Here is a 22355-nt window from a genome sequence, read left to right as displayed (position 1 = left end):
GCCCTCATTCTCATGGCCAAGTTCCGATAACCTGCTGTTGAGGCAGGTGTTAGAGCCTTCTTGGGGATCCTGATGTGAACTAAAGATTAGCTGAGACATCCAGCCTCATGGACTGAACAACCATTGGATTCTTGGACTTTCTCCATTGAAGACACTGTTAGACCAGTTGGACCACAGCCATAAACCACTCTGGTAAATCCTATACATGTATACATATAGGCACACACACATAATCAGTTCTGTTCCTCTAGAGAACCCTGAATAATATAGTCACAAAACAAAATAAAAAACAAAAGACATGAAAGCAGGAGAGGAATTTATAGAGGAAGCAGAATTGAGGATAAGAGAAGTAGGAGTGAATATGATCAGACTGCACTATATACATGTGTGAAATTGCCAAAAAAAAAAAAAAAAAAATTCATTTTAAAATGCTGCAATAAAATTTATCTCCAAAGATGATCTTAGCATGTCAATGGTCTATTTGCTCCCACAGGCACATAAGGGCAGACAGTCAAAGATGTATACATACACAGGTGCCCCTATAAATAAATAAATAAATATATATATATATATATATATATATATATATATATATATATATGTATATATGGAATGTACATATATATGGAATATATATATACATATATATACATATATATATGTATATATATTGTTTCAAATCAGTTCTTAGAATCCCTCCTTTTAAATCTAAGCAATCAAGACAATCTACCAGATATCAAAGAAAAATCTTTAATATGAACACCTAAAATCTGAAAATGTGAAAAAGTAATAACAAAAAATACTAATAATATCCTCCAGAAATAAGACATTGGACAGTGGATCTCTGAACACACTCACGATGCCACAAATAAACAAAGAACATTAGAGAACTATTAAGAAATTCTGAGACTGGCCAGGCTTGAGTTAATCCCAGCACTTGAGAGGCAGATACAGAGTCAGGCAGGTATCTTTGCGTTCAAGGCCAGCCTGTCTACAAAGAGAGTTCAGAATAGCCAGGGCTCTTTAACAGGAATGACCTCAAAAAAACAAAACAAAACAAAACAGAACATTAAAAAAAGAAGAAAAAAAAGAGTAAAAAGAAACTCTGAAATGAATGAAAATGAAGATATATATTTTTCAAAACTTGTAAAGATAAAGTTAGCAATTTTTACAGCCAAATTTGTGGGTATATAATGCTAGTATGTAAAAAAGATAAAAGACATAGCTTGGTAGAGTGCTTACTTGTATGAGGCCTTGGGTTCAATTTCAAGCAATGATGGAATCTTTTTTTTTTTTTTTTGGTTTTTCGAGACAGGGTTTCTCTGTGTAGTCCTGGCTGTCCTGGAACTCACTCTGTAGACCAGGCTGGCCTCGAACTCAGAAATCCGCCTGCCTCTGCCTCCCGAGTGCTGGGATTAAAGGCGTGCACCACCACCGCCCGGCCCAATGATGGGATCTTTACATCTACATTTTTTTTTCCTTCTTATTCTTTTTGAGTTTCACTCACATTGTGCACCTAGGCCCACTCATCTTACCATTCCCTCGAATCTGCCCTTCACTCTTGCAACCTCCCCCCAAAATAAAAAACAAATCAACAAGCACAGAAACCATCCCATCATGGAATATGTTCTAGTGTGTTCCATGGTCTATTCCTCTGTCCACACATCTTCACTTGCAAATGTTCACTGCTATGAATCATTGGTCTGTTTTGAGGTCTCTGGCTTCTGTGACACCATCACTATTGGATCTTTACAGGAACTCCTCCCGGTTATCCTGTTGCCCTGTGTCATGGAGGTCCTGCTGCTTTGCATCAGCAGGCCCTTTCATGAGTTCCAACCATTCACATATGATACAGATTTTAGGGTAGGACAACTCTGAGCCCAGGATATGGGTCTATGTGGTAGCTATGCTGGTCACCCTGCCAGGCTCTCCCTTATCCACATCACCAGGATGAGCTCTCCAGCACTGCTCCCACTAAGCACCCAATCCCACTACTGGCAGGAGGCAGGGGCAGCTCTCCTGCTCTGCTCTCCTGCCCTCAGAGGTGCTCTCATCCATGCCTCCAGAGCTAGCTCCACTGTGCTGTCCAGTTAAGGCACATGGACCCCTCTCCCAAGTGCTGTAGCCTGTGAGGACTGGAGAGCTCTCACACTTTTGGGGCTGGGTCACCTATGCCTTCACCTTCATCTACATTCTTCAGAAACAGCAGTCTTTACTTTTCTTGTGGTATCTCCCATGGACCTAGTATCATACTTAAGAAATAAGTTGGGTAGTATTCCCTCATCATCTCGCATCTGTAAGAGCTTATGAAGAACTACTAATATTTCTCTCTTTAACAAACATGACCCATGAAGCTTTTTGTTTATAGTTACTTTCTGTTATAGCTGGGTTTTGTTAATTCAATTTTTATTATATTAGTTGTATTTTAAATTTCTTTTTTTCTTTCTTTCTTTCTGTTTTTTTTTGTTTTTTTGTTTTTTTTTTTTGGTTTTCAAGACAGGGTTTGTCTGTGTAGTCCTGGCTGTCTTGGAACTCACTCTGTAGACCAGGCTGGCCTCAAACTCGGAAATCTGCCTGCCTCTGCCTCCCAAGTGCTGGGATTAACGGCGTGCGCCACCACTGCCCGGTGTATTTTATTTTAATTTTCTACTTCTTGAGTCAGTTTTGGTTTGTGTCTTCCTAAGAATTTATCCATAAAGTTCAAGTTGTCTTTTTTTTTTTTTTTTGGCATTGCTTTTTCATGCTCTTTCCCTTATATACAATTTAGTTCTCTTTTCTGTTTTTTATTTTATTTTGAAGTATAATTCAATTTATTTTATATGATTCTGCCTATTCTTTGTCAATTTGACACAACCAAGAGTTATCTGAAAGAGAGAACTTCAACTGAGTAAATCCCTCTATCAGATTAGTTTATAAGCAAGTCTATGAGGCGTTTTCTTGATTGATGACTGATGTGAGAGGGCCTGGCCCACTGTAGGGAGTACTAGTCTTAGACAGGCAGTCCTGCGTAAAGCAACAAAATGAGGAGGCCATGAGGCGAAAGACAGCAAGCAGCATTCCTCCACAGCTTCCAGTGCTGGCTTCCAAGTTCTTGCTTGAGTTTCTGATCTAATTTCCCTCAATGTTGGACTGTGATATGGAAGTGCAAGCCAAATAAACCTTTCTTATCTCAAAGATGCTTTTGGTCATGGTGTTTATCACAACAACAGAAACCTAAGTAGGACAATGGTATAAGGTATAATAACAAGCTTATACAATGGCAGAGATTGTGCTCCAATGTTGGAAGCCATTTCATCTGCTTCTGTGAAAGCCTCCCCTATCAGGCAGTCAAGGCAGGTCAGGGTCTGCTGGCACATTTCCTGGCCTGCTGACTGATGGAACGGTAAGAGGGGATACACTTGAGGCTCAAGGCAAGGGGCTAAACATCCTATTAATCTTGGATCAGGGAGGCAACCAGAGAGGAACAGATATCCTGTGTGCATGTCAGCTATCATCTCTGCTAACTTGTGATTTTGTTTCTCACAGCACTGTAAAGTATAAAAAGCTAATAAAAGTAAACTCAAGGCTGGTATGGTATTAACCTGCAGCCCTCCCGATGTCTAACTTTTGTCTGAGTCTTTGAAGTGGAAACTTAACGGTTCTTTGGAGAGTCAGTTGTGTTGGATAGCGTTTTGCTGGGGCAGACACATGAAGGAGTGTTTTCCTGAAGTGGACACAGGTCAAAGACTAAGGCAGACTCATGAAGGAACGTTTTGCTGAAGCAGACATAGGAGAGGGGATGTTCTGCTAACGCAAACAAGTGAAAGGGCACACGATGAAGGATTCTTTGCTAACAACAAGTACGTATTAGTCTGCCTTACATTGCATATGTGAGCTCCATTTGTGCTGAGGCAAGGCACGTGGAGGACACATAATGTTTGGAGGGTATAAGTAGGAATAACGGAGCCAGAGTTTGGTTTGCTGGTACAGCTAGCTGTGCAATGCTTGTGGGTCTTTACTGGGAAGTCTTCACTGATCATCCTCTTCAGTGATCTTCACTTCCCCGAGAGAGGCACAGCTGAGAACTTCTCCTGGTCTTCCTGTTGGTCCATCCTGCTGACTTGAGCCAAGGCTGAGGCCTGGCTGTCTCTGCTAGGTCATACTACCACTGCTGATCCGTGTTTGCTAACCCTACTCTACCGAACTGTACTGCTGGTGTATCCATAAAGTGTTTGCAGATGGATCAAACTGCCACTGCTTGCTAAACTATAAAGTGAACTGCCAATTTCCAGACAACCCAGACGGGAGTTGCTCCAAAGAACCTTTCTAAACAGGTCTACTTAACCAGCCCTCCTCCCCGTGTCCTTTCTTTTCCACTACCTTTGGTGAGTGGTGGGCTACCAGGGAGGTTAGAGTGTTTAAGAAACATCATTAAAAATAGGTTTTGACTTGATTTTCATCATTTATCACTCCTTAGAGTTGAAACTGACATCTATTTCTTATGTCCAGTGGTATAAAATTTTAGACTGTGATTCTTGTAGAGCAAAAAAAAACTCCCCTTTAAGTCCTTTAATTAGGACCAATTATAGTTTTACTTAGTTTCATAACAAAATAGCTGCTCACAAATGTAAATACTTCCAAACATGGGCAGGATCATACACAACAGTTTTTATATTTCAGATGATCATTCCGAAAATATCTGTAGAGCACACTAGAGTCTAGGACAAAAAGATGGCTGGTCCCAGCCCAACCTGTACCATAATAGGTGAGAATCTGTCTAGAATCCTGGGTTTCCAGTGTTGTCTTACTTGGTTCTTTGTATGGTATTACCTTGCAGTTCTATGACTTTTAATTGCAACTCTTCACTCATACAATATTAGCTCCTTTTCAAGTCTGAATCAGGAAACCTTCTCATAGAAGCCAGTCTTCAGCTCTTTAATTTGGAGAATGTAGTTTTTGTCATCACTTTTATTTTTAGAAACAAATTTCAGCACTGAAAAATGGCTCAGACTTTTTTCCTTTTCAAATGAGTTTCCCAAAGATATAATTTTACTAGGAATTAGTAATCTGAATTATATATTAATTATACATTAATATATAATTGAATTATATCAGTGCAACTACTTAAGAATGTTCTTGACAAGAACTATCCAATACATTTAGAAAGATCAACCAAAAGCCCAAGCTTCTGGCCCCAGAAACATAGGGTGGGTTCCCTATATAAGGCAAAAACAAGTCAGTGCCTCCTAAAAGTTCAGAAAATTATTTTAGCATCAATACTATATCTCAGCCACCCTGCTGCACACCTAACTCTCTAATCAAAGAACAGAACTTGCTGTGGTTCAGGGCAGAGAAATGTATCCAGATATGTAGTGGAGCTAATGTGAGCCACTCATTACGTGGCTGGAGATACGATTTAAACTCTAACAGTGACAGGCACAGACTTAAGCTGAGTCTTGACAAAGCCCTACCACTGTGGCTTTCATCTTTGCAATAAATTGCAATAACACCATCCATGGCAGAATTGCTCATCTAAGCTAACACTAATTTCGACCGGTCCATATTAAAGTTACATTTTTTTCTCAGCATAAAAGCGTAAATCATCTCCCATCATGCCTTTTACTGAAAAACAGAGGTCAGCTGAAAGCTGCAATCGGTCTAAGATCTACGCAGTAAAGAAAAAGAAAAGGGGGCTAAACAAATGGGTCAATGGTTAAGAGCGCTTGCTGCTCTGAGCACCTTGGTTCAGTTCCCAACACTTACACAGCAGCTCAAAATCATTTGTACCTTCAGTTCCAGGAGACCTAGCTCTTTGGGTACCAGGCACATACAAGCAAGCACTCACACACATGGAATAAATGTTTAAGAGGTAAGCAGAGAATCAAGAGCTCTAGTAAGGGTGCCTAGTCACAAGGATCACATTTATAATTTCAACAGTCTTCCTCTAGGGAGGCTTAAAATAACTCTCTAAGAAATTTTCAAGTTTAAAGATTCAGAACAAAGACGAAGCATATATACTCCTAGAGAATTCTCTTCTCCTAATGAAAACACTGTATCAATTCAATTAAAAAAATGAAAACTTACGTGCAACTTTTCTTTTAGCCAAACACTTTGATCTGTTTGACTGTTTTGTCTTCGTTTTCTGCAATCCATTCTCCTCTTTTGTTTCCTGTTGTAAATAAGAAATAAGATCAGAGTAGATGACATTAAAATTAATAATGTTTTTTACTTCTTCTATAGTTCCTTTTGGTTAGTAGAAGCCTGTGAATTATCAGTGATAGTTAATACTGGTATACATAAGACGTAAGAAGGTCTTTTTCTCAATTAAAAAAAAAAAGCATGCAAGATCTAGAACCAATTAAACCATAAAAATAAAAATGTATAATATACTGACATGATTAACTATCATGTTCACAGAAATAAATAAAAACTGACCAATACTATACAAAATAATAGATGTCCACCCAAGATCAGAGACACTTGATTCAGTAAGTGTTTAAACCCAATATATTCATTTATTGTAAATCACTCTTTGGCTGCTGGTTGGTTAACAAAAGAAAAAATAAAAGACTTCTACAAAACCAATTTTAAAAATCTAATATACCAAGCCCACACCACCTCAAAACTTAGTAAGTAGCACTTGAGAGGCAGAGCAGGTGGCTCTCTAGGAGTTTGAAGCCAGTCTGGTCTATACAGTAAGTTACAGAAGAGCTACAGCTCTATGGAAAGACCACCTTAAAACAACAACAAATCTTAATAAGTAGCACTAAGAAAAAAAAAAGAAAACAAAAAAACAAAAACCATAATCAAGATAACCAAAAAAGAAACAGAAAAAGCAATAAAAAAAATAGCTAGGATAAAGCAGATGAGAGACAATACAGGCAAATATATATGTATATAAAACTGGGATCCTGAAGAAAAAAATATTAAACTGTAGCCCAAGAAAATTTTGAGATGGGGAGAGGGATGAGAAATCACAAAATGCCTAACATTCTCTAAGAAAATGACCTGAACAATTACAAACTCATCCTAAAATGCTAAGCAAATAAAAGAAAATTTCCTAAAACGTTCGGATTGACAGACATAATAACTGACCCTCAAAAATGAAAGTTAAGCTGGGTAATAGTGGCGTATGTCTTTAATCCTGGCTATTGAGAGGCAGAGGCAAGTGGATCTCTGTGAGTTCAAATCTAGCCTGGTCTACAGAGTGAGTTCCAGGGCAGCTAAGGCTACACATAGAGAAAGAAAATAGTAAAAAAGGAGAGAGTGGGAGAGAAGGGAAGAAAAAGAAAAAATGAAAGGAAAGTTAGATATCCTAAAATCAGCTTACAAAAGTTAAAAAAAAAAAATCAAGAACCAAAGGTAATCTACTAAAGTAGAAGGCAATACACACATAAACATAGATAAATATATGTTCTATCTTCTTTTTGCTTTCAATACATCCCAACCAGTTACCACTCCTCCCAGTCCCCCACATACCTCCCCTCTCCCCCAGATCCACTTCTCCTCCATTCTTATCTCCTCATAATGCAGAAATTATGCTATTAATAAATAAAATGTAAATATATTGATCAACTACTGCAGATTAAAAGCAAAAGTCAAATAATACTAATCAAAACTGAAAACCCAGATAGTGGCCAAAAGACAATAAAAGAAATTATGAAAAGCATGCTGTGATGGTTTGAATAAGAATAGCCACACAGACTCAGGTGTTTTAATGTTTGGCCCAGAGCACTACTGGGAGGTGTGGCCTTGTGGTGGGTGTGGCTTTATTGGAGGAAGTGTAGGTGTAGGCTTTAAGGTCTCAAAAGCTCAAGCCAGGCTTAATGACTCAGCTCACTTCCTGCTGCCTGTTGATCCGGAAGTAGAATTCTCAGCTCCTTCTCTAGCACCAAGCCTGAATACATGCCACCATGCTTCCTGCCATAGCAATAATGGACTAAACCTCTGAACTGTAAGCCAGCCCCAATTAAATGTTTTTCTTTATAAGAGTTGCCTTGGCCACGGTCTCTTCACAACCATAGAAACCCTAAGACACATACTATACAGGTAATCATTAGAACAACATATCAAAAAAAAAAAAAAAAAAAAAAAAACTATCAGTATTCCCACTGCTACTATAAGCCATGAAAACAAAGAACAGTCAGAAAATGAGACCAGAAAAAATAATTTTAAAAAAAAGTGAAGACAGCAGTTGGAAGGCAGAGGCAGGCAGATGTCTGTGAGTTCAGGGCCAGTCTGATCTACACAGTAAGTCCCAGGCCAGACAAGGCTACAAAGTGAGACCCTGTCTCAAACAAACAACAGATGAAGGAACATAGACAAAATCACCCTTAGAAAGCATGGGTGCAGTATTAGGTCCTTCATCAGGTACAGTAAAGATCCTAAAAGTAAAAGAAACCCAGGTAGGGATGCAGTTTGGATGTGAATGCGCTCCACATGCTCATGTCTGAATCCTGTCTCCCAGCTGGTAGCCCTGTTTGGGAGGTTGTAGAACCTTCAGTAGTAAGAGTCTCATTGCAAGAAGTGGGCTGTGGGGAAGTTGAGGCTTTACAGCCTACCCTACTTCCTATTCACATTTTGCTTCCTGAGTGTAGAAGACTATGAACAACAACTTCCTGCTCCTGCCACCATGCCTCCCCTATCTGCTGGGATGTCTTCTATGCCATGATGGACTATATGACTTTAGAACGCAAGACAAAATAAACGCTTTCTTCCTTAAGTTGCTTTTGTTGGTGGCACTTTATCACAACATAAAAGTAACTTAAGACAGAGCCTGGTACTCAGAAGTGAGGCCACTGCTATGATAAGCCTGTCCATGTGGTTCTTAGACCTTTAAAACTGGTTTGGGAGGAGAAATGTGGAAGTGTTTGGAACTTTGGGTTAGAAAAGCCTTGAAGTACTATAAACAGAACTTAGTGGACTAGTCTAATGGGAGACTGTAAGACAAGGATATTGAGAAAAGCATGAACAGTAAGGACTCAATTAATGAGTTTTCAGAGAACAATGACTATCAGGAACTGGGATGGAAGTCATTTATGTCACACTTTGATCATGAATCTAGCTTCATTCTGCCTGTGTCCTAAGTACCTAAGTAAAGTTGAATTTAAAAACAATAAACTAACTTGACAGTAAGAATTTGAAGGCAGAATTGTATCTAGCATTGAAAACTGTGCTACAATGGGGCACTAACAAAGGTGTCCTCCAGGCAAAATCCATTGGCGGCTATCATGTGAAAATCAAAATTCATTTAAACAAAGAAAATATAAACTAAACTCCTCCTCAAAGCAACTACTTAGGAAAGTTTCTTCAGGGTATGTTCACAAAAGCTGATACAGCTGCATCCCAACGGGGCCAGGCTGCATCTTGAGCTGGCGGCAGAACTGGGCAATGCCTTCTTTTCATACTCATTTTGCAAGCATAGAAGAAACAAGAGTAAAGAAGTCACAGAGTCTTGTGTTCCATGTTTTCTGAAAGCAGCTGAGGTCACGTGATACGTGTAAGAACAGAGTCCCTGTAAGGAGACCCTGAGCTGTGTGTGAAACTATAAAGGTGAGGCCTAGGCTGCAATGGAAACCCCAGAATACTGGAGGTACTAGAACCATAGCACAGGTGCTGAAGAGAGCTGAAAACATGGAATGAAGGCCAACCCAAGAGAAAATGTGTGCTGAAGGAAGCCCAAATTACATCATGATTATGCTATCACCCTTACATTTTCTTGGTTTCTTGGGTACTTTTTGTTTTGAGTTTTGTGGGGGTATGGGAGTTGTTTTTAATTTTGTTTTGCTTTGGTTTTTGAGACAGGCTCTCTCTGTAGCCCTGGCTGTCCTAGAACTCATTATGTAAACCAGGCTAGCACTGAACTTACACAGATATACACCTGCCTCTGCCTCTTAATGCTAGGATTGAACTGTGCACCACCACTCCTGGTGGGTTTGTGTTTTACAATGCTGGCAATCAAACCTTGGAGGCCATTACTCATGCTAGCCAAATGTTTGACCACTAAGCCATAACCCAGGTAAGATATTTTCTTAAAGAAATATTTAAATAAAGCTAGATATGGTGGCTCATACCTTCAATCTCAGTACCTGGGTGGCAAAGGCAGGAAGATCTCTGTGAATTCAAAGCAAGTTCTAGCTAGGCTGGTCAGGGGTACACAGTGAAACTCTGTCTAAAACACTGAGAAAAAAAGGAGGGGAAGAACCATTAAAAAAAAAAACAAAAAGAAAAAAACCTGAGGTCTGAGGTCTGAGTTAACTCAGCAGTTAAGAACACTGCTCTTACAAAAGCCCAAAGATTGTTTCCCAGCACCCTTATCAGGTGCCTGTAACTTCAGTTCCAGGGCACTCAACGATACCTACATACATGCAACACATGTAAACTCATGCAAGAACACATACATACATACATACAAACAATAAACAATATGGTTTTAAAAAATAAAAGAAAAACCCAATGCAGGGTCTTCTAAGAATGCTAAAGGCTGGGCTGTAGAGATTGCTCAGTGGTTAAGAGCATTGACTGCTCTTCCAGAGTAGTCAATTCCCAGCAACCACATGGTGGCTCACAACCATCTGTAACAGAATCTGATGCCCTCTTCTGGTATATTTGAAGACAGTGACAGTGTACTCACATATATAAAACAAGTAAATTGTTTAAATAAAAAAGAATGCTAAAAGCTAAACACTGTTGACGGGTATTTAACTTACAAAATTATTATCCTTCAGAAAAACATAGTCCAATAATAGAGGTTATAAAATATCACGGCAGGGGCCAGAAGATAGCTCAGAAGTAAATGAGTTTGCCACCAATCCAGATGATCTGAGTTCCATCCATGATCCCACATCATAGGAAAGCCAACTCTAAAAAGTTGTTCTCTAGCCTCCACAAGCATGCACCCATACACAGTCACACAAATTTAATTAAAATGTCATTTTTTAAAAATTTTAATACAGTGGCAATTTCAAAGCATGACAAATAATACCACAGAAATAAGCACAAGTTCTATGGAAAAACATAAGAGATCAGCCAACTGACCTAGCCTTACAAGATCAACAATGAAAATCAAAAGAGCTGACACCCAAGCTGAGAAACAACTGAAAAGTACTGTAGGCAATACAAGAGTCAGAGAAATATAGAATAATTCATGTAAACTTTCAATTGAAAAATCTAAGAAGTTTCTTCCCCTAATACCAACTGCTTAATATTCTAAAACAGTTTTTTTTATTTTTTTTAATTCTTTTTTTTTCAAGACTTATATATTTATTTTATGTATTCACCATTGCTCTCTTCAGACACACCAGAAGAGGGCATCAGATCCCATTACAGATGGTTGTGAGCCACCATGTAGTTGTTGGGAATGGAACTCAGGACCTCTGGAAGAGTCAGTGCTCTTAACCACTGAGCCATCTCTCTAGCCCTAAAAGTTTTTTAATGTATTTTTTAAAAATGCAAAAATGGTAAATGAGGAAATGGGGAGGACAGAGAGATGGCTCAGTGGTTTAAAGTACTTCCTGTTCTTCTACAGTTCTGTTCTCAGCACCCACATCAGGTGGCTCACAACAGCCAACTCCAAGGGCTCTGACACTCTGTCCTGGCCTCCTCAGGACCTCTGCTAACATAGTATACATTCACAAAACACACACATAAACTAAGGAAAAGGGCCACACCTGCAAGATCAGTGTCTTGTTCATCCATCATCAGAGAAGCTTCCTTCTACAGGAGATGGGAATAAAAACAGAGACCCACAATGCAACAATATCCAGAGAGCAAGAGACCTAGAAACACCCAGTCCTAATGGTGTTTCCTCAGAGCTCAGGGAATCCTGCCCAAAAAGAGGAGGGAAGATTGTAAGAGTCAGGGGGGATAGAGGACACCAAGAAGCCTTTCAAAACACAGGATTAACGTACATATGAACTCACAGAGACTATGGCAGTATGCACAGGGCCTGCACAGGTCTAAGCCACATGGGGTTCCAGTGCTCAGAGGGAAAGTGGATTTAAGCCTCCATCCCAAACCTAGAAGCTATCTCTCATTAACAACTGCTCACAAAGGAAAAACTAGGTCTCAGTGGGTATACAAACCACTTTTAAGGATAGACTCCATGCCCAGCAGTAGAAGACTTAACACAAAACAAACTCAATAGCACCTTTTGGAGGTACTCTGTCTCATAACAGTTTGTCTGAGCGCTGTCTTTCTTTCCTCCTTATAGGTCTTTAGGTATATATTATATTAGTTTCCAGTGTTGTGTTTTTATAAATTGCAATGTGTGAACTTGTGTGTCTCAGCATCTAGACATTTCTTAGCCTTTTCTTTGGTTCTTTTTCTTCTGTTTGTTTTGTCCTATTCCAGTTTGTTTGTTATTATCTTACTATTTTTTTAGATGCCAGCATGTACTCTAATGAGAGAGAGAAAGGGAGGGGATTAGGGTGGATGGGGAGTTGGGGAGAATCCAAGAAGAGTTAGGGGAACAGAAACTAAAAGCAGAATATATTATATATAAATATATAATTTTCAATGCAAAAAAATAAAATTTAAAATTAAAACTAAGGAAAGGCAAAGGAAAGTAAAACAAATATAACAATGAGTAGAAAGGAAAACGATAGGAAAGGGACACTCTAAAAATGACAGTTTCTGCAGTGATGAATACAGAATAAATTCATGTTAAGCTTCCCATGTATATGAACTCTCACCCCCCACACACACGCATATCTAAATAAATAGTTGCAGTAGGTGAAGTAAAATGTCAGGAGGAAAACAGGACAGAAGAGACATTTCAGAGTCTATTGCAAGTCTACATAACAGATGAACAGGCAAAGAAATGGAAATGGAAATAAACTGGAGTGTCACTTGAGCGTTAAACCTAAAGCATGTGGTGACCAATCAGGTATAAAGCATGAAAAACGAGAGTCAAAGGTGATTCTGAACTTTACAGTCAGAGAAAAATGAATGATTCTCCCACTGAGTAAAATAAAGGATGTAAGACACACTGGGTTGGTTCTTATGTCTGGACCTGATCTAACACACAGGTAAAGAAAGAAAGAGAAATGGTAAATAAAGGGGAAGGTTTACAATCTAGACAATCTCTCTCCTGGAAGCCTTTGCATAATAACAGTATGTTCTTGGCCAAGCAGGCAGCACGGTTCCCTAGCACGTAGGAAGCCTGGGATCTATCCCAGGCAGCTGTCACATTTTCTTCCACTTTTCAAACACACAAAAATTACACTTTCTATTTGATTTTACTCTAACAGTTCTAAAATCACATTGGGTTAACATATTATAAAAATGAAAACTTATCACTTATCACCAGCCAAATAGCATGGCCACTTTCTTTTAAATAATCCATAATTCCCTTTAGAAATCAAAAGAAAATCAAGTAAGAACCAAATGAATTCAGCAAGCTAGTATGAAGGTACAGTCAAAACAAAGCCTTGTGGGTAAAAAGGATTAGCTTGAGACCCACAATTCCATGTCAAATACCGACCTCTCCATCACTATCAGATATCACTATGAGTAAGTCCTCAAGTCTACGCTTCTTCTTTATACTGACAGAACTGGTGGTTTCCAAATCCTTCCTCTCCAAGTTCTGGCTTTCAGAGGCTTCTTTAATTTTTTTCTTTCTTCGTGGCATCCTTTTACCTAAAATGCAAGTTCAATATTTACTCAAAAATAAGTTTCTAATCTAGAGGTTACTCAATTTGGTCATACAAGAGCAAATGACAGCCATATAAGGGAAATAAATCTAGACTTTAGAACTTTTCTATTATTCATTAAAAATTTCACTTTTTTTCTTTAAGGGAATATATACATGTATATATACACATTTCTATATAGGTGATAGACATATGTAAGTCTGTACATCTATATACATAGAAAACGCTAGTGAAATTTCAATAGCATTAAAAACAATTTATCTTGGTTCCTTATATATTAATTTACACAAGTAGTTTCCTCAAGTATTCAGTAACAGTTTACCTAAAAGATCTTTTTTAAAAAATACTAATATTCTTAGTCAGATGCAGTGGATCACAGCACATCAGGAAACAGAGGCAGAAAAATCACAAGGTAGAAGCCAACCTAGCCATTATAACTACTGTGTCCAAAATTTTAATAACAAAAACAAACCTCAATGCCTCAATCTGTTAAGGAATCTCCCCAAAATATCAGTTAATGTTTATATATTTATGCAATAATTTAGATAGTATATTTGTGGTGATTTGAATGAAAATGGCTCCCAGAGGCCCACTATTAGGAGGTGTGGCCTTGTTGGAGTAGGTGTAGCCATATTCAAGCAAGTGCTTGACAGGGGTGGGATTTGAAGTCTCAGATGCTCAAGCAAGGCCAGCAGCACTCTCTGTTCATGTTGCCTGCTGATCTGGATGGAGAACTCTCAGCTCCTACTCTAGCACCTTGTCTGCCTACATGCTGCCATGCTTCTGACCATGATGATAATGGACTAAACTTCTGAATCTGTAAGCCAGGCCCAGTTAAATGATTCTAAGAGTTGCTATGGTCACAGAGTCTCTTCACAGCAACAGAAATCCTAACTAGGACAACATTTAAAGGTAAACAACTGAATTATTTCTCTTCAAGACAATTAACAGAAAAAACATGTCTGCTTTGGCTGTTTCATGTGCCTGCTTACCTGCAGGCTGAAGCAGGAGGGTTGCAAAGCGGAAACAACACAAGAAAAATAGTGAAACAACGCCTCAAAAGAAAAGGAAAAAAAAAGTCTGCTTTCATCAGCAAAGATTATACTGGAGGTTCTAGTATAATCCAGTTAATCATTAAGGACGAAAAGCAAATTTAAAAAAAAAACTCTGACATTTAAAAAGTAATAACTAAGGAATCCACTAGGAAACTATTATAAGAAAGCTCATTAAGGTGGAAGGATATAGTGCCAATAAATAAAAGCCAAAAATGAAATCAGTGTTATACATTAGTAATAAACATAACTTTTAATAAAATTCCTTCTAGGGTCTGAAGGGATGACTCAGTGGTTAGGAAGGAGTAATAGATTCTCTTCTAGAGGATTTTGGTTCAAGTCTCAACAAATACATGGCTCACAACCATCCATTATCCAGCCTCAGGGAATCTGATGCCCTCTTTTGTCCTCCTGGCTATCAGGTCCACACACAGCACACAGATATACATTTAGACAGACAGACAGACAGACAGACACACACACACACACATTAAATGAATTTAATTTTTTTTTCTTTTAATTTTCCTTCTGCCTCTTCAAGGTAAAGATATTTGCCACCAAGCCTGAGGATCAGAGTTCAATTCCTGGAGCACACATGGCGAAAGGTTGACTCCCACAAGTTGCTTTTGGGCCTCTGTGGCACATAACACACACACACAAATAAATAAATGTAAATTTAATTTTCCTGCTTCAAAATTTTTATGTATTTACTTTATATATATATAACTGGGTTTTCTTTTGTTTGTTTTGTTTTTTGTTTTGCTTTAATTGTTTGGTTGGTTTTTCAAGACAAGGTTTCTCAGTGTAACTTTGGCTGTCCTGGAACTTGCTCTGTAGACAAGGCTAGCCTCAAACTCAGAGATCCGCTTCCCTCTGTGTCCTAAGTGCTGGGATTAAAAGCATGTACCACCACTGCCTGCTGTGTATGGATGTTTTGCCTATATGTATGATTATCACTTGTGTGTCTGGTGCCTCAAAGGCCAGAAGATGACGGTCCATGGAACTGGAGTTACAGGCAGTTCTAAGTCACCAGGTGGTTGCTGGGAATTTAACCAGTGTCCTCTGGAAGAGCAGCCAATACTCTTAAGCACTGACACATCTTTTTGGATGATTATTATTGATGATGATCATGAGTGTTTTGCTTGCATGTATTTATCTGTATCACTTGTATGTCTGGTGCCTTCAGAGGACAGAAGAGAATGCCTGACCCTCTAGAACTGGAGTTATGAACTGGTTATGAACCAAACCTTAGTCCTCTGTAGAGCAGTATGTGCTCTTAAGTGCTGAACCATCTCTCTATACCAATCATTCTGAAGCTTCCGAATGTTGCAACCCTTTAATAAAGTTCCTCATGTTGTGGTGACCCCCCCAACCATAAAATTATTTTCATTGCTACTTCATAACTATAATTTTGATATCTGGTATGTAACCCCAGTGAGAGAATCCCTCAACCCCAAAAGGGTCACACCCCACAGACTGAGAACCACTGCTCTATGCCCTAAATTCTACTTTTAACAGTATCAAAAATAATAAAATTCTAACCAGTAGTGGTAGCACAAGCCTTCAACCCCAGCAGAGACAGGTGGATCTCTGAGTTTCAGGCCAGCCTGATCTACAGAGCAAGTTCCAGGACAGCCAGGGCTACACAGAGAAACCCTGTCTTGGATGATTATTATTGATGATGAAACAGAAGAAGAGGAGGAGGAGGAAGAGGAGGAGGAAAATGGCAACAACAATAATAGTATCTTTTTGAGTAAATTTAACAAAAAAGCATGTTAAATTTAGAACTAAAAATTTTAGTGTTTTTTAAAAGAAGAAGAGATTAAATTCAGTGTTGTGGCCTGTTCTGCTCTGCCTGGCTAGAGACAAAAGACTTAACAATGTCTGAGTAGTTATTATAACAAAAATGTTGTGACCTGTTCCCTCTGCCTGGCTTGGCCTCCCAAGTGTTGGGATTAAACGTGTGTGTCACCACTGTTCAGCCCAAACTGTCGCTCCAGTCTTCGGGTCAGGGGAGGGGGAGAGGGAGAGGGAGAGGGAGGGGGAGGGGGAGGGGGAGGGGGAGGGGGGGAGGGGGGAGGGGGAGGGGGAGGGGGAGGGGGAGGGGGAGGGGGAGAGGGAGAGGGAGAGGGAGAGGGAGAGGGAGAGGGAGAGGGAGAGGGAGAGGGAGAGGGAGAGGGAGAGGGAGAGGGAGAGGGAGAGGGAGAGGGAGAGGGAGAGGGAGAGGGAGAGGGAGAGGGAGAGGGAGAGGGAGAGGGGGGAGAGGGAAAGGGGGGGAGGGGGAGGGGGAGAGGGAGAGGGAGAGGGAGAGGGAGAGGGAGAGGGAGAGGGAGAGGGAGAGGGAGAGGGAGAGGGAGAGGGAGAGGGAGAGGGAGAGGGGGGAGAGGGAGAGGGGGAGGGGGGAGAGGGAGAGGGGGGAGGGGGAGGGGGAGAGGGAGAGGGAGAGGGAGAGGGAGAGGGAGAGGGAGAGGGAGAGGGAGAGGGAGAGGGGGGAGAGGGAGAGGGAGAGGGAGAGGGAGAGGGAGAGGGAGAGGGAGAGGGAGAGGGAGAGGGAGAGGGAGAGGGAGAGGGAGAGGGAGAGGGAGAGGGAGAGGGAGAGGGAGAGGGAGAGGGAGAGGGAGAGGGAGAGGGAGAGGGAGAGGGAGAGGGAGAGGGAGAGGGAGAGGGAGAGGGAGAGGGAGAGGGAGAGGGAGAGGGAGAGAGAGGGAGAGGGAGGAGACAGAGGGGGAGGAGTTCTGATCAAGTCTCAAGTCTCTTTTATTGAAAGGAATACACTTTTGTCATGTGCCTTGCAGGTGTGGATATGACATAAGCCTTACAGGCGTGGATACCACGTGTGCCTTACAGGCATGTATGGCATGGATAGCACGTGGACAGCACATGAACTGTATGCCTTGCAGGCATGGCTATCACGTGTGCCTTGTAGCTGGGGCCACTAAACAGCAAAACAAGATATATGGAATATTAGAGTGTGCTTCAGCTGTTGTAGGCTGTTGAAAAACAAGTCTCTTATCAGGGTATATGGCTCCAGATGGCTACAAGGATGATAGATGCTTTCTAGCCGCTTTCTACTAAAAGTCGGCTCCCAACAATTCAGTAGAAGGTGTGTGTATGTATGTCAGTGTGCAGGCATGAAAGAAATTAAAGGAAATCTAGATAAATGTAAACCTCCCAGGTTCATGAGTAGAGGATTTAATCATTGTTAGTATGATAATATACCCCAGCTGCTATTTAGTTATAGTCTCCAATAAAATCTTATTGGCCTTTTTCTTTTTTATTTACACTGGTGCTGTGTTCTGCCTCCATGAATGTCTGTGTGAAAGTGTCAGGTGTTGGAATTTGAACCCAGGTCCTGTGGATGAATAGCCAGTGCTCTTAACCACTGAGTCATCTCTCCAGCCCCTTCTTGAGGAAATAAACAAGCTGATCCTAAATGCAAGGGTCCCAAAACAGATAAAACAATATTGGCCAATAAAAAAAACACTGCCTATCCTGTCAACTAATTATATAAAGGTGTTAATATAATAACTTTTTTATATAATAATAAAATAATTTTCAGTGAAAAAGGCCTTTAAAAATGGTACTAAGACAACTGAAGTACATGTTTAATAAATTAAGTTATACATAAGTCCTTGCCATACATATACACAAAAGATTCATGAAATGAATCAAGGGCCTAAACCTAAGAACAAAATACATAAAGCTCTTTAAGGCATAAACATTGGCATAAACATAAATTCTTCTCACCTAGGATAATAAACAATGGCATGTTAAATATAAAATATGAAAGCACAAGCAATAAGAAAATAGAAAGATTATATCTAAATTAAAACTTTTGTGCTCCAAACCATAAAATTAAGTATAGCTTTAATGAAAAAGATACATAAAATTTGTAATCTGAAAACAAAACATTGTTCAAAGAAATTAAGATAGGTGGTTAGGGCTCGAGAGATGGCTTGGCTCACTACTAGCTATAACTCCAGTTTCAGGAGAACCAACACCTTCTTCTGGCTCCCACAGGCACCAAGCACACAAAGGATGTAAAGACATCTGTGCAGACAAGATACACATAAAATAAAAACACATCTTCAAAAATAAACTACACAAATGTTGACAGAAGCATTATTTAACAGTACTCTAAAGTGGAAGCAATTCAAATGGCCACTAACTGGTAAAATATGATATATATTTTATGACTCACCATAAAAATAAAACATTTATGATCTAAAGCTTGAAAACATCACAATAAGTGAAAGAAGCTAGTTCTAAAGGACCACAAATACTTAAGTAATGATTCCACTAATATAAAATATCAACAGCAGTAAATCAAGAATCTGTAAATAATTATTTAGGACTGAGTTGGGGGGAATTGGCAAAGTAGATAGTGATATGACTGAATGGGTGGGATTTTTCTTTAAGATAAATTTAACTGCTCTGAATTATGATAGCTACTCAATCCTGTGATTATACTAAAAAACATATAACTGGTGACTAAAGGTAGATACACTGTATATGAATTATGCTGAAATTAATTTCAAATGATCTAAATCAAAACACTGGTTACTACTAAAAATCTCACTGGGAAGGACAGAATGAAACCTTCTGGGTTGCTGAAAATGTATTATTGCCATTTGGGTGGTAGTTACATATGTACCTTAAGTTACAGTTAACAATGGTTCCTTTTACTATATGTAACGATACCTTAAAAAACAATTTTAACCCAGCACTTGGGAGGCAGAGGCAGGCTGATTTCTGAGTTCGAGGCCAGCCTGGTCTACAGAGTGAGTTCCAAGGACAGCCAGGGCTACACAGAGAAACCCTGTCTCGAAAAACCAAAAAAAAAAAAAAAAAAAAAAAAAATTTAAGCAGTACTATGTATTTGATGAGTGAATACTTCAAGCCATTCTAAGAACTCTGAAAAGCATGTCATTATTATGTGGAAACAAGTCCAGGAAGGCCACCAGCCCAAACAGTAAAGCTCGCCCATTTTTTACCTCCTAATCCCCAAACCTAACTCCAACATCCTATTATCTTCTTTGTTGTTGTTGTTGTTGTTGTTGTTGTTTTGTTTTGTTTTATTTTTCAAGACAGGGAGGGTCTCACTACAAAGCTCTGGCTGTCCTGGAACTCACTATGTAGAACACACTGGCCTTGAACTCACGGTAGCTGCCTCTGCCCTGCATGGGCTGTAATTAAAGGTGTGCACAACCATTCCTGGCTCCATTACCTTTATATCACCTCTAGCAAGAATCTCTACTTAACACATGGTATGCGTACATAAATATTTGCTGAATGAATCAGTAGCATAAGTAGATATTTAAATTATTAAATGTTTTATTAAAAGGACTGGGGTATAGCTCAGTAGTAGGACATGTTATTGTTACTTACAAGGCTTTGGTTTCCATCCTCAGCAGCTGCATGAATAAATAAGTAAACTATAGAAGGACAAGACACAGAGGACATTAACTGAAGACAGATAGGGGTGGGGGCTATAAAACACTGGGAAGGGCTAGAGATGTAGCTCAGTAGCTAGCCACCCAGCACGCACAAGGTTCTAGGTTTGATTCAGCACCACCACAACATCAAAAACAATGAAGCAATCTTTAAAGCTAGAAGAGCATATGATGTAAAAGAATGAATTAGTACAGGAGAAGCCTGGGGAATTAATTAGGACCCTAGGAAAATACCCTTTATGAAGTGGCTTTTAACTTATTAAACATTTCCTATTCCTGTTGTATTATTTAAAACAGTATGCCAATAGCAGCTATATCTTCAATACAAGTAGTTTTTCTAAAATTTGTAATTTATGATACCTATAGCTGACATCTTTTTTAACTTTATTTTTTATTATTTTTAAGTGTGTGTGTGTACAGGTACTAACACATTTTTAATTATTTTTATTTTAAAATTTAAAATAAAAAAATAATAGTGCCTTTAATTCTACCACTTGGGAGGCAGAAGCAAGAGGATCTCTGTGAGTTTGAGCCAGCATGGTCTACATAGCAATTTTCAGGCCAGGCAGAACTACACAGTGAGATTTTGTCTCAAAAACATAAAACTTAAAAATGCACAAGGCTCTTGGGGTTGATCTCCAGCACAAAATAAGAAGTGAGGAAGGGGTAGCTTGATAGAATAATCTTCCTTTATCAATTGATTACAACAATCTATAATCTCTCTCTCTCTCTCTCTCTCTCTCTCTCACACACACACACACACACACACACACACACACACACCAGCAACAGAATTCAGGGGAGATTACTCAGTGGGTAAATTACAGTTGGATATTGAGTAGGGGGATCTCCGAGGAAGCCAGCCAGGCGTATCAAACAACTCCAAGAGACCCTACCCCAATTAAGATAGACACTTAAGATTCCCACAGATGTCGGTGTGGTGGTGGTAGAGAATGTGTGTGTGTGTGTGTGTGTGTGTGTGTGTTCATACCCACGTGTGCCCACATGTGTACAAAAACAAAAGATTTCAGCTGGGCGGTGGTGGCACACGCCTTTAATCCCAGCACTTGGGAGGCAGAGGCAGAGGCAGGCGGATTTCTGAGTTTGAGGCCAGCCTGGTCTACAGAGTGAGTTCCAGGACAGCCAGGGCTACACAGAGAAACCCTGTCTCGAAAAGCCAAAAAAACAAAAAACAAAACAACAACAACAACAACAAAAAAAAAAAAAAAAAAAAAAAAAAAAAAAAAACCAACCCTAATGTGCCCTAACACATTAAGAAATTTAGTAAAAGAGTAATTGGCAAGTGGCTATGCTGGGAAATGACATTCGAGGCATCTGACTCCACAAGTAGACTTTCTTTGACTCGACTACAAAGTACCAGACAAACAAAACCCTAAACGTTGGGGCTCACTTTTTCCGCAGCGTTGCCGGTTTGTGATACAATGACTAGATGCAAGAAGACTGGAGTAAAGTGGTCCAGATTCACACCCAGCTCCATCTCTGAGGAGACCAACGCTCTGGTCTCACAGGTTTCTGACACACAGCCTGTCGTCAGCCACGAGAGAAATGCACCAGGCTCGACTGGAGACGTTAAGGGGTAAATAATACAGATTTCCAGGGGAAATCTTTCTCGGGAGACTGAGGCAGGAGGATGGCGAGTTAGAAGCCATCTTGGGTACCCTGTGAGTTGAAAGCCAGACGGGGCTCCACAGAGACCCGGGTGGGAACGGTGTCTCGGGTGGGCAAAGAACTAGTGAAACCAACTACCACTAGACAAGCAAAGTAACGTGGGGAAGGCGGCAGGCCTAGCGACGGTCCTCGGAGAGTCCGTTAGCCGGGCGGGCGACGAAGCTACCAGGAAGCTCGGAGAGCAAGAGAAGGCGCCCGGAGGACGATGGCCGCCCTCAGAGGGAGGGGGAGGCCGGGGGGCGCGAGAGCCAGGGCCGCCCGGCAGTGAGAGCAACCCGGCGTCGGCTCCCGCCCGGCCAAGAGGCCTACTCGCTGCGAGGCGCGCCTCAGGCGGAGCGACCGCCGCCGGGTGGACAGCGGGAAGCAGGCGGCCCCGGACGGCTGCGGAGTGCCGAGGCGGCTCGTACTCACCGCGAAGCTGGCCGCGCCGCCCAGCGCCTCCCAAACGCTGGGGGTCGCGAGCGGCTGCAAGTCGAGAAAGTGGAGAACGCGCGCCAGGGCGCGAGACGGCGGGGGCGGGGCGGGCCGAG

General features: G+C 40.4%; 1 protein-coding gene across 4 annotated transcripts in view; it reads right to left on the bottom strand.

Annotated features, from left to right (window-relative positions):
* Uimc1 (ubiquitin interaction motif containing 1) overlaps nucleotides 1-22355 on the bottom strand; it is a 69758-nt gene extending 47403 nt beyond the window's left edge. For 2 of the 4 annotated variants that reach the window (XM_034510337.2, XM_034510340.2), the window contains exons 1-3: nucleotides 22237-22355; nucleotides 13463-13617; nucleotides 6064-6148 (exon numbers count right to left, since the gene is read on the bottom strand). In XM_034510337.2, coding sequence (XP_034366228.1) covers nucleotides 6064-6148; nucleotides 13463-13609 — 232 coding nt within the window. In that variant the 5' untranslated portion in view covers nucleotides 13610-13617; nucleotides 22237-22355. Of the gene's footprint in view, nucleotides 1-6063; nucleotides 6149-11648; nucleotides 11695-13462; nucleotides 13618-22236 lie in introns of those variants that run through there. The other 2 variants (XM_034510338.2, XM_076938987.1) reach the window with 2 other exon arrangements.

This window comes from Arvicanthis niloticus, chromosome 8 (assembly GCF_011762505.2).
Source record: "Arvicanthis niloticus isolate mArvNil1 chromosome 8, mArvNil1.pat.X, whole genome shotgun sequence".
NCBI lineage: Eukaryota > Metazoa > Chordata > Mammalia > Rodentia > Muridae > Arvicanthis > Arvicanthis niloticus.
This window is presented reverse-complemented; position numbering and strand designations above follow the sequence as displayed.